General features: G+C 46.4%; 1 protein-coding gene across 4 annotated transcripts in view; it reads left to right on the plus strand.

Annotated features, from left to right (window-relative positions):
* The first annotated feature begins 6,347 nt into the window (after positions 1–6,347).
* SCUBE2 (signal peptide, CUB domain and EGF like domain containing 2) overlaps positions 6,348–12,211 on the plus strand; it is an 80,456-nt gene continuing 74,592 nt past the window's right edge. For 3 of the 4 annotated variants that reach the window (XM_061147916.1, XM_061147901.1, XM_061147922.1), the window contains exons 1-2: positions 9,439–9,550; positions 10,665–10,787. In XM_061147916.1, coding sequence (XP_061003899.1) covers positions 9,439–9,550; positions 10,665–10,787 — 235 coding nt within the window. Of the gene's footprint in view, positions 6,363–9,438; positions 9,551–10,664; positions 10,788–12,211 lie in introns of those variants that run through there. The other variant, XM_061147908.1, reaches the window with a different exon arrangement.

A 12,211-nucleotide genomic window follows, 5' to 3' on the forward strand; every position in this document is an offset into this window, starting at 1 on the left:
ATTATATTCTGTAAACTGTAGTAAATTGAAATGATCATCTTTGTCTTGTTGCAGAGTTCATTGGAAATGCTTCCAGTATTTCCCCATTAAGCCTGATGTTGGCTTTTGAATTGGGATAGATTTTTTTCCTCATGTTTAAGAAGTATCTATTTGTATGTTATTGATTTTTTTTTAATTGAGGATGTTTGTTGTTTAAAATCCCTTTACAATCTATGAAGGTGGTCATCTGATCTTCCTCCTCAAATCTACTTATAACATTAATTATGTAAATAGTTCTCATAATATTAAACCACACTTGCATCCTGAAATGTATCCCACTTATTTATGATGCTGAATTTTGACTGATAATTTTTTGTTTATAGAGTTTTTTTTATTGATGGTAATTAATAATATTGTTCTATAGTTTTCTTTTTTGTGTACAATATTATGAAGCTTGGGTATTAATGATATACTTCCTTCATAGAAAGAATTTGAATTCTTTTTCTATGCTCTGGAACAATAAAAAAAAATGGGAATAATTTGTTCTTTAAAAGCAGGAATTCTTCATTAGAATTTTTTTCTGTCAAATTATTTTGTTGGTTCTGCCACTTTCTTACAAGGTAGGGTAGCTCTTTGACAACTTCTCTTTTTCTCCCATACAAATTGATTTCCATCATTTCTCTCTCTTCTGAAGCCAGTTTTGTGTGTATGGCTCTTCTGATGTTTAGAAATCTTGGATTTTCTTCTTATAAGTTGCCTTTATAATTACAACCTTTTATGACATCCTTCATCATCCATTTCTTTAGATAGTATCTGTGGCTTCCCTACTATGAAAATAATAAAACTAGTTCATATCCTAATATAAGACCCATCCTGGCAGCTGAGCTGTGGCAGTGCAGGAAGAGAGCAGGGTCTCTGTACGGGGCACTACTGAGCCCCTGTGCATCCACAGAGCATGTTCCTATGGTGTCTGCACAAGTGTTAACTCTGGCCTGAGCACTGGGACAGGAACTGCCAACACTCAGGCAGTAAACTTTGTCAGTAAATTATTATGAAGGAAAAGCAAACACATGCACGTGGCAGTCAAACATAGCAGAGAGAGAATTCTTTGAGGAGTTTAGAGTCTCTGGTTTTTAAAACTACTGTAACATTGTGAGGCAAATGGTCACAAGCTTAGAGGTAGAAATCAAATATAAAAATCATTCCACTAGATAAAAAAGAACAATTTTTACATATGAGGCTTCTGCTCAACCAACTATTAACAAGGAAGACAATTTTAAAATTAATTTTCCTTGTAATTAAAGATATAGCAACGAATATATAAACATGTATTTTGAATTGTACACAAATCATGAAGCCACTTTTGGTTTCTTAATTGACCCTCACAAATTATAGGAAATGTGAAAGAAAATAAGAACTGCAAATTATGAGCTGGTTCTGCCCACGTGTTTGGTCTATGGTACAACTAATGCAGGCAGGGGAGCATCAAAGGTTTTTAAATTAGAATTATCTTAGGGACTTCCCTGGTGATCCAGTGGCTAAGACTCTGTGCTCCCAATGCAGAGGCCCTGGGTTTGATCCCCGGTTGGGGAACTAGATCCTGCATGCCACAACTAAGAATTCCCATGCCAAAACAAAATCCCACATACCACAATGAAGATCAAAGATCCTGAGCACCAAAACTAAGACCCAGCAAAGCCAAATAAATATGTAGATAAATAAATAAATATTTTTAAAAAGAACGATCATGTTTAGATTTTGACAGAAGTGTTGGGGATGAATACTCATTATGTCTCTTGTCTGTTGGACTGTAAGCTCTTTGAGGGCAGGGCTTGCCTCTCATTCATCATTGTACCTCCCATAGTGCCTAGCACATTCAGGCTACACGGGGCAATGGTTAGGAAGGAGGATCTGATGCCAGATATCTTGGCATCAAGACCTGTTCTGCCACCTCCTAGCAAACCACTGAACCTCTCTTCACTTCAGTTTCTATATCTGTGGAATAAGGATAATGATGATGTCTACTTCGTAGAGTTTCCATGAGGATTAAATGAACTAATGCAGGTGAAGTAGTTAGTATCTGACATTTAGTATTAACTTAAATGTTAACTACTATCACTTAAAAAAAATTATTTACTTTATTTACTTGGCTGTTCCAGGTCTTAGTTGCAGTATGTGGGATCAGTATGTGGGATCCAGTTCCCTAACCAGGGATCAACCCCAGGCCCCCAGGCTTGGGAGTATGAGTCTTAGCCACTAGACCATTAAAGAAGTCCCAAATATTACCACTTTTAAGGAAAAATTTATTGGAAGAATTTTAATCCTCTGTAAGCAAAAGAGAATGTTGATGAAGTTTTCAGAGCCATTGAAGAAACTAGAGTCCTGGTATTTACACCAAGATAGCACCAACTTTGTGAATAAAACAATCATTTGTTACTTAGGCTCCCAAGAGGATTCAACCCTACCCAACTGTCTTTCTCCCATCTTACTCACAGGGTCACCTTCTACCCAGCCAAGTTTCCTAATGGAAGCTTATCTGGAACTGAATACAAATATTTTTTGCCTGTTAAAAACAGAAAATCCAGTTCAAAAAACTTCAATGAGCTACTGCTTCACATTCATTATGATGGCTATTGTTTAAAACAACATAAAACAGAAAGTAAGTTTTGGTGAGGATGTGGAGAAACTGGAATCCTTGTGCATTGCTGGTGGGAATGTAAAATGGTTTAGCTGCTATGGTCATTAGTATTGTGGTTCCTAAAAAAATTAAAAATAGAAACATCATATGATCCAGCAATTCCACTTACGAATATCTACTCAAAAGTACTGAAAGCAGGCACGCAAATAGATATTTGTACACCCACATTCACAGCTATATTATTAAAATAGCCCCAAAGCAGAAGCAACCCAAGTGTTCACTGACAGATGAATGGATAAGCAAAGTGTGGTATACACATACAATGGAATACTATTCAGCCTTAGAATTTATGCTACTTGAAATAAGACAGCCATTAATACTGTATGATTTTATTCATATGAGGTACTTCAGTTCAGTTCATTACAGTCACGCAGTCATGTCCGATTCTTTGCAACCCCATGGACTGCAGCACGCCAGGCCTCCCTGTCCATCACAAACTCCTGGAGTTTACTCAAACTCATGCCCATCGAGTCGGTGATGCCATCCAGCCGGTGATGCCATCCAGCCATCACATCCTCTGTTGTCCCCTTCTCCTCTTGCCCCCAATCCCTCCAAGCATCAGGGTCTTTTCCAATGACTCAACTCTTCTCATGAGGTGGCCAATGTATTGGAGTTTCAGCTTCAGCATCAGTCCTTCCAATGAACACCCAGGACTGATCTCCTTCAGGATGGACTGGTTGGATCTCCTTGCAGTCCAAGGGACTCTCAAGAGTCTTCTCCAACACCACAGTTCAAAAGCATCAATTTTTCAGTGCTCAGTTTTCTTCACAGTCCAACTCTCACATCCATACATGACCACTGGAAAAACCATAGCCTTGACTAAACGGACCTTTGTTGGCAAAGTAATGTCTCTGCTTTTTAATATGCTGTCTAGGTTGGTCATAACTTTCCTTCCAAGGAGTAAGCATCTTTTAATTTCATGGCTGCAGTCACCATCTGCAGTGATTTTGGAGCCCCAAAAAATAAAGTCTGACACTGTTTCCACTGTTTCCCCATCTATTTCTCATGAGGTGTTGGGGCCAGTTGCCATGATCTTAGTTTTCTGAATGTTGAGCTTTAAGCCAACTTTTTCACTCTCCTCTTTCACTTTCATCAAGAGGCTTTTTAGTTCCTCTTCACTTTCTGCCATAAGGATGGTGTCATCTGCATATCTGAGGTTATTGATATTTCTCCTGGCAATCTTTATTTCAGCTTGTGCTTCTTCCAGCCTAGCGTTTCTCATGATGTATTCTGCATATAAATTAAATAAGCAGGGTGACAATATACAGTCTTGATGTACTCCTCTTCCTATTTGGAACCAGTCTGTTGTTCCATGTCCAGTTCTAACTGTTGTTTCCTGACCTGCATACAGGTTTCTCAAGAGGCAGGTCAGGTGGTCCCATCTCCTTCAGAATTTTCCATAGTTTATTATGATCCACACAGTCAAAGGCTTTGGCGTAGTCAATAAAGCAGAAATAGATGTTTTTCTGGAACTCTTGCTTTTTCAATGATCCAGCGGATATTGGCAATTTGATCTCTGGTTCCTCTGCCTTTTCTAAAACCAGCTTGAACATCTGGAATTTCTCGGTTCACGTATTGCTGAAGCCTGGCTTGGAGAATTTTGAGCTATACTTTACTAGTGTGTGAGATGAGCGCAATTGTGCGGTAGTTTGAGCATTCTTTGGGACTGCCTTTCTTAGGGAGGGCCGAGAGGAGCTACTCCACGTCCAAGGTCAGGAGGGGCGGCCGTGAGAAAACTGTGTACTTTAAAATGGTTCAAATTGTAAATGTTATGTTATATATTTTTTTACAGTTTAAAAAATAAAGAATAACTTTAAAAACCAATTCAAACAATAAGGAAGGGGCTTACCTGGTGACTCCATCTGCCAATGTAGGAGACAGGGGTTTAATCCCTGATCCAGAGGATCCCACTTGCTGTGGAGCAACTAAGCCTGCATGCCACAACTACTGAGCCTGTGCTCTGGAGCCCAGGAGCCGCAACTACTGAGCCCATATGCTGCAACTACTGAGGCCAGCGTACCCTAGAGCCCATGTTCTGCAAGAAGAGATGACACTGCAATGAGAAGCCTGTGCACCACAGCTAGAGAGTAGCCCTTCCTCTCCACAACTGGAGAAAGCCTGCACAGCAACAAAGACCCAGCACAGCCAAAAATAAATAAATAAAACTAAAACCAACAACAACAATAAGGAAGTGTACTGGCACACATGCCTGGAGATCCTGAGGTGGGGTGTGCCTGTGGGTTGGCGTCAATGTTCCTCTTGATTTACCCTCTTTGGGTTGGTATCAAGATGGCTGCCACACTCTCATTCACCACACCCACATCATAGCAAGAAAAGAGGATGCTTCCATTCCAGCCTTTCAAGCAAAGAGACTGAAATTGCTTCTGATTGGAACACTGTCATGGGTTTATCCCTGAACCAATGATTGTCACAGGGGGGATGGAATGAAAGTACTGATCTTCTTAAACCATCTCCTGAGCCTGAAGTTGGAGGTGGGGCAGCTTCCCTCCACGGAACAGGGGCTGTCTGGGCTGTCTGGGGCAGGGGAAATATCTGTTGTGAAGGACGAACGAGCAAATGGGGATGGGTCCAGATCAAACCTACTGGAAAGGTTTTTCAGGAGATGTGAAAGCCATCCATGGAGGAGAAATGACCGTGTGCGTGAGAGCTGATGGGTTTTCTTTTCTGCATTAGTTCTCAGGACCTGCTAACCTGCAGACTCTAGTACTTTCATCCATATCTCATAGCTGTCTGGGGGACATCTCAGTAAACACCTTTCCCCTGGGGTATAGTATCATTTGTTCATCAAGATATTGCATTTTATTTATTGAGACCCACTTTGTGTCTTTTAGGCAAAGGGAAGAGTGTGAGCAAAAGAAAAGATACAAGAGGTAGGAAATGACAAACTCCTGATACAAGTAGTTCAGTGTCACTTGTGGGTAGGAGAGAAGTTGGAAAGGCAGAAGGTGTCAGGCAGACCACAAAGGTCTTTGGCTAGGCAGTTCTTGTTTTAACTTACTTTTTGAGGTAAAACACATACAATAAGGTGCATAAACTGTTGTAAGTGTAAGCCAGTGTCTCAGTGAATTTTTACTGTATGTATACATCCATCACCCAGATCAAGATCTAAAACATTTTTAGTGTTCCAGAAAGTTCCTTCATGCTTCTTCCCAGTTAACACCCATTCCTAGAGGGAATTACTATCCTGGCCTCTATCACAATTCATTAGTTCTATCTGTTCTTAACCTTCATAGAAGTGGAATTGTACAATATATACCCTTCTGTATTTGGCTTCTTTCACTTAATATAAATAATCATGAGATGTCTCTGTGTCATTGAATGTGTTAGAGTTTGTTCATTTTATTGCCCTACAGTATTCCATTGAATGAATATCTCACAATTTGTTTATGCATCCTCTATTTGATGGAGATTTGAGTTATTTCTAGTTTTGTGCTAGTGTGAATACAGCATTATGAACATTCTTGTATGTGTTTTTTTGCGTAAACACTCATTTCTCTTGGGTATGTACCTAACAGAATGTCATGTTTTGCTTGAGTAGATACTGCGCAAATGTTTTTCAGAGTCATTGAATCAAGGGAGTTTGGACTTTAGCCTGAGAGAGACTGGGATTGGTGTGACAAAATTTACATTTTACTCCCACAGCCACTGTGAAGATGCACCGAAGGTAAGATTCAAAACAGGGAGATCAATAAAGAGCCACAGACTGGGAACAACAGACCAAGTGAGGGATGATGAGGTCCTGAGCTCTGGAAGCTTGCATGAAGGAAGAGGATGGTTTTGAGAGATGTTAAGAAGGTTGGGTTGACATGAGGGTTTGTATGTTGTACGTTGTGGGAAGAGAGAAAATGGACTCTGGTGTGACTGACAGGTCTCTGACCTAGTGTTGGCAGCATGATGGTGCCTTTCTATCAAGTGCTATCAAGAGGAAGCACTTGATAAGGAGCAGGTTTGAGGAAGAAGATGAACTCCATTTTGAACATCTTGAATCTGAGGGACCTGTGGGTGATCAAGGTATGGGCATCCAGTAGACAGCTGGAGATAAATGCACAGAACCGAAGCTAAAGGGAGACTTCTATTATAGAAACAAGTGAATGAACGAACCATCGGGGAGAGGGTGTTGAAAGGGGATCTCAAAAAGATGACTGAGAAGGTAATTCCTGAGAGGCTGGAAAATCACGAGCTTGCCTGCTGCCATGAAAACCTAAGGGAGGGAGAATTTCTAAAAGGAGTTTCCAAAAACTGCTGAAGAGTCAAAAAAGTGGGCATTGAAAGGTGTCCAGTGAATGCAGAGTTCACCCCAGCCATATGCAGTTCAGGGGCACTCACAGTTTTTGCTTCCACAGTCTTAGTGCCAGAAGCCCAAACCAGTGAGACAAGGCTGGCTGGGTTCTCTCTCCCCTCCCATCTGGTTCACAGCCTCTTAGCCTGAGGGAGATGAGAAGGAGGTACAGCCTTAGCCCACGGACAGTGTGGGGACCTCAGTGAGACAATGGAGGGCAGACAGCAGCTACCTCGGGGCCCACCAAATCCCCCTTGACGTTGGAACACTGAAAACATTGACATTTGAGCACAAATTTCCCCTGAAGCCTTTCCCCTATGGAAATTCCCAGTTGAAAACCATATCGACTTTAATCTTAAGCGTCAGAAAGGTTGCCCAGGAATCTGGGAGCCGACCAGCTGAAAGAACGTTTGTATGGAAGTTCGGGCAAACAAAATAGGATTCACAACATTTTTGGAGATCTGTGCCAGTGGTAAACTTTTCCAGGAAACACGAGGGAAAACTGACTCTCTTAGGCAAAGAAGCACTGGGTCTTATAATTAATTTATATTCTTACTGACATATAAACTTGGGGAAATGGTGAAGGGAAAGAACAGTGCGTCTTATTTCTTACCAGGCACAAGGACTGGAGGAGGCTCCCATAGAGTTTAACGGGCAGCTTTATGTATTTATATGCTTTGACTGGAGCTAACGAGGTCTGTGCCACACAATGGGCAGTTTCTAGCTGGATTTTCAAAGAAGATAACTTTGATCATTTCAAAAGCAATGAAGCCTGATGCAGCTGGAGAGAAAAAGAAGGCGGTAATTTATGGCTACCGTTAAGGACACAAAGACAAAGGCGGAGAGAATGTTTCACTAAGTGAAGATTTACAAATGTGTAAAAAACCACCCTTAAGACTAGAAATAGCTGAGTGTCCCTCTCAGCACCAAACAAAAGGGAGTGGGAGGGATGGGGGGAAGATAGAAGAAGGGATGCAACCTGCTTGCATTAGCTGGGGATGAAAAGGTCAAAAGAAAAACAACCACAGAAAAGTTATTTTCTCAGATTCTCCAGCGGAGAGCAGCTCTAGAACTAGGAAGGAAGAGGTGAAAAGGCAGTCTCATCCTGGGAGTTGTGGGGATGGGCGGGGCAGAGGCAGTGGAGGAGAGGTGCTGAGCAGGGGAGACACGTTTTTGTGCCAGAGCTAGGTGGGGATTTTTGTGATGTTTATTTTTTTCTGATTATCAAAGGAATGAATATATATATATACACACACACAGAGAGAGACATACACATATGTATATATGCATATATTCACGGGAGAAAATTTAATAAATACAGAGAAGCTCAAAGAGCATTGAAATCCCTGAGTATGGTGTTTTGTTGCATCTGGGAATTGCTGCTACCTTTGCTCCTGGAGCCACGCTGATGCTACTCATCATGAGCTCCCGTCTCCTGTGCCTAGGACGGTGTGGGAGGGCCCTGTGCAGGTGTGTTCTCTTGTAAGGATGTCTTGCTTGGAGGGCCAGGTGACAAGCACTGCCTTGTACATGCAGCTGGTCAGAACTTATGTTTATTAGCTCAGGTGGTCGTACATACCACTTGTGTCCCTGTTGGGCTGTCTCTTGTACCTGGTGGCTCATCCTTGACCTTCTGGTCCCCCTTTCCCTTCACTTTAGGGAATACATTTAACCACTTTTCAATGAAATGAACATTTTCTGTTATGATTCTGGGCCCAGCATCGTGCCAGAGAGGGACAGTCTCAGCAAAGTGTGGAAGAGGGTGTGGCGGCGGGGAGTAGGCCACTGTCCTCCGAGGACTTTGGGCCAGGGGATCAGAGAAGTCCTGGGTTGGGCAGAACGGAGAAGGGTGTAGACAGAGTGCCTGCTGAGGTGAGCAGAGAAGCTAGGGTCCGACTCTCCAGTGAGCTCTTCTGAGGCTCCGAAGGACGCGGAATCACTTTCATTCCATCCACATTCCCCTCCTAAGCGGAGAGAAGGGCAAGTCCCGTAGGTGGCGTCGGGGTTTGGGGACTATAGGACTCTGAGCTACACAGGACACTTTCCGGGTGCCCCGTGTACCAATATTTCAGGCCAAAAGTGCTATTTGTCCTCACAAGAGGGACCGGGTCGAGTTGGAGGACACCGCGAGCGGGCGGAGCGCGGCGGCGGTGCGGGAGCGGCGGGTTTGGGGCGGGGGGCCTGCGCGGGGAACTCGGGGCCCGCCCCCGCCCCGCTGACAGCCGCCCTCCGGCCTCTGCGGCCGCGCCCCCTCCGCCGGACCGCGCGAGAGAGGGAGGGGGCCGGGAGGGGCGGCCAGGGGAGGACCGTGTGAAAATGAGGCCGGGGCCCGGGGGCCGGGCGGGGCCGGGCCGGGGGTGTCAGAGCGCGGCGGGCAGGGCGCCCGCACACACCTCCCGGAGCCGCCGCCGCGCTCGCCGCCCGCGCTCCCCTGCTTGTGCCCGCAGCCGCCGCGCCTGCCATGGGGGTCGCGGGCCGCGGCTGCCCTAGGGCTGCCCCGGCGCTGCTGCTGCCGCTGCTGCTGACGGCGGCCGTCCCGCCCGACCGGGGCCGCGCCGCGGGGCCGCCGGAGGGTGAGTGTCCGGCCGCGGGGACGCACCTGGCACGCGGGGCGGGACGGGCGCCGGGAAGGGGCCGGGTCCCCTCGCGGAGGGGGCGCTCGGGACGAGCGGGTCGCGGCTCGGATGCGGGCTCCGCGTGGCCCCTGCTCCCCTGGGGCCCTAGCCGCTAGACAGGCCGAGGCGCCGCCACCGCGCGGGTTAGAGGCCGGGGCCTGAGTGCGCGGCCGGGCCTGGGACCCGGGGCTGATGACAGTTCCCGCTCCGGTCCGCGTGGAGCGCCTGCTGGTCAGACTCGCGCGGGCGGAGCAGGGCTTGGGAGTCTCCTCTGCGGAGATGGGGAAACTGAGGGCTCCGGCCGCGGTCCAGGGTGAGGTCGGGGCTGGGAAGTTCTCCGATGGGCTTTGGGAATGTTTCTATCCGTGGAACAGCTGCTTTTGGAGAATCGGGGACCCCCGTTCTGCACGAACTGGCCTTGCAATACTTTCAAAATGTTTGTTTTTAGTTCACATGCTAGAGGGATATCAGCCAAGGAAATATTTCTGCCCAGGCGGGTTTCCAGGTTGAGAGGGTGGGCCGCGGGGAGGGGCTGCGGGTGGGGGCACCACTCCCGCTTTGCCTGGTTGGAGGGCTCAGAGCCCAGGGCGAGCTGTCCCCCCATATCGCAAACCCTGAGAAAGCTGACAGACCCTGCTCATTTTCTCAGATCATCTTTTCCACCTTGATCTTGCCTTCAGCAGGCCTTTACCATTGCCTGCTCACGTGCCAGGCACTGTGCGTGGCCTCAGGGACACAGACCCAATCTGTAATCAACCGTCTAGATGGCAAGACAGACAGGAAAGCAGTGACAATGTGATATGCAAGCACATCCTGGGGGTCATCTCACCTGCACTCTGGGGTCCTGGCATGCTTCCTAGGGGAGGTGGGTCTGAGCTGTGTAGAGAGGGCATCACAGTCAGAGCGAACAGTCTGTGCCTGGAAACAGGGGCCTGGAAATCATATGTCAATCCCGGGACTTCCAAGATGGTGAGATGTGAGGTGGTGTGGGCTGGTGGAAGATGATGCTAGAGAGGGACCAAGGCCAGGTCATCTAGGGAGACACCCTAGGAGTTGCTCTACTCTTTTGCAGACATGGACGAGTGTGCCCAGGGGCTAGATGACTGCCACATCAATGCCCTGTGTGAGAACACACCCACCTCCTACAAGTGCACCTGCAGGCCTGGCTACCAAGGGGAGGGCAGGCAGTGTGAGGGTAAGTGACCTGGTAACCAGTAGTGTGTGGGTCACTGGGGGAAGCCTTCCACCTCCTCAGTGCTTGTAGTGGCCACTTGTGTTGGTAAAAATGCTTCTACTCCCACCCTCCCACCCCAACCCTGGGTCACATCACCCAGTCTCTGAAATGTATTTCAGATCCTTAAAAAACTGGGAACATCAGGTTTTCCCCAGAGCTCATCATACAGTTTCATCTGCCTGTGGCTCTGAAATACCATTTTGTCTAGCTTCTGTCAAAGAAAAGTGGTGCTTTAGTAGTGTCTTGCGGTCCCACTCAGTTTGGGGGCAGAAAGTGAACAGCTGTGTTGATCAGCCATGCCTGCCGGAGCAGGGCTGATCCTTCACCTCCCGGGGCAGCTTGTACTCTCACTCCAGAGTAGGAGTGCCTGAGTTCCGCCCTCCCCTGAGGCACTGGTGACTCCATCTTGTCCATGACTTCGGGCGGTTTGGTGTTGTGACCTGCCAAGCTTTAGAGCTGCACCAGGAGGCTGCCTCATTTGGAGCTGCAGGTTTGCCTCAGCCCTGGAAAAGTGTATGTGGAGGGATGTTTTAAGCCCTTAGAGCGCCATACCTGGGAGCCTGAAGGCTGGACTCCGCCATATTGTGTTCTGGGCCACTGGGGATTAGCTCGTGTCAGGTATTCTGAAGTTGGGAGCTGGCCGTAGAGTGGACTCTCGTAGGAGCAGGCTGCTCTGGGGAATGGAAGTTGTAGCATGTTGGAGCTGGCAGGGCTCTTCTGGGAGCTCTGAGCCAATCCTGTCTCTCATGTTACTGATGAGGACATGGGGAAGGGGATTGTGGGCATGCTCGCACAATTAGGCTGCAGGTGAAAGAATGTTAGATAAAACTCCAGCTCCGTTGCTGTTCTCACATCTCTCCTGTTCACTCAGCTCCTGGTATCCCTCTTTGGTTGAGTGTGAAATCCTATTATTTACAGTCTCTTTTGTGCATGAGGAACAAAACTCCCACTTCTCATATCAGCGATGTGCTCCTGGTCAGGTTCATAGCAAGTGGGGTTGGTGGACCATCCATAAACCCTTCCGTTTCTTCAAGCTCATCTTTTCCTGGAGATAGACGGCCATCTCTCTCTATCTGCCCTGCATCATGGGAGGCCAAAAGACTACCTCTCTCTGAAACATTTCTCTGTCAATTCCTCCATACTGCATCCTCACTGTATTAAATATTCTATGTATAGTACTGGAATTCACATATGTTCATATCCTGCTTGGGGATAAAAGTGTTCACTTTTTCATTGTGACTTTCAATCACTGTATGCTTTCTGGGGGTAGAAACCATGCCATGGTTTCTTTTGAATAAACTACATATTTAGTAAATGATATTGAATGACAAGTGGCAAGAGTTTGGTGATTCTTAGCTATTGAGTTTTGCTTATCACAACTGAAA

The sequence above is a fragment of the Dama dama genome, chromosome 1 (assembly GCF_033118175.1).
Source record: "Dama dama isolate Ldn47 chromosome 1, ASM3311817v1, whole genome shotgun sequence".
NCBI classification, from domain to species: Eukaryota; Metazoa; Chordata; class Mammalia; order Artiodactyla; family Cervidae; genus Dama; species Dama dama.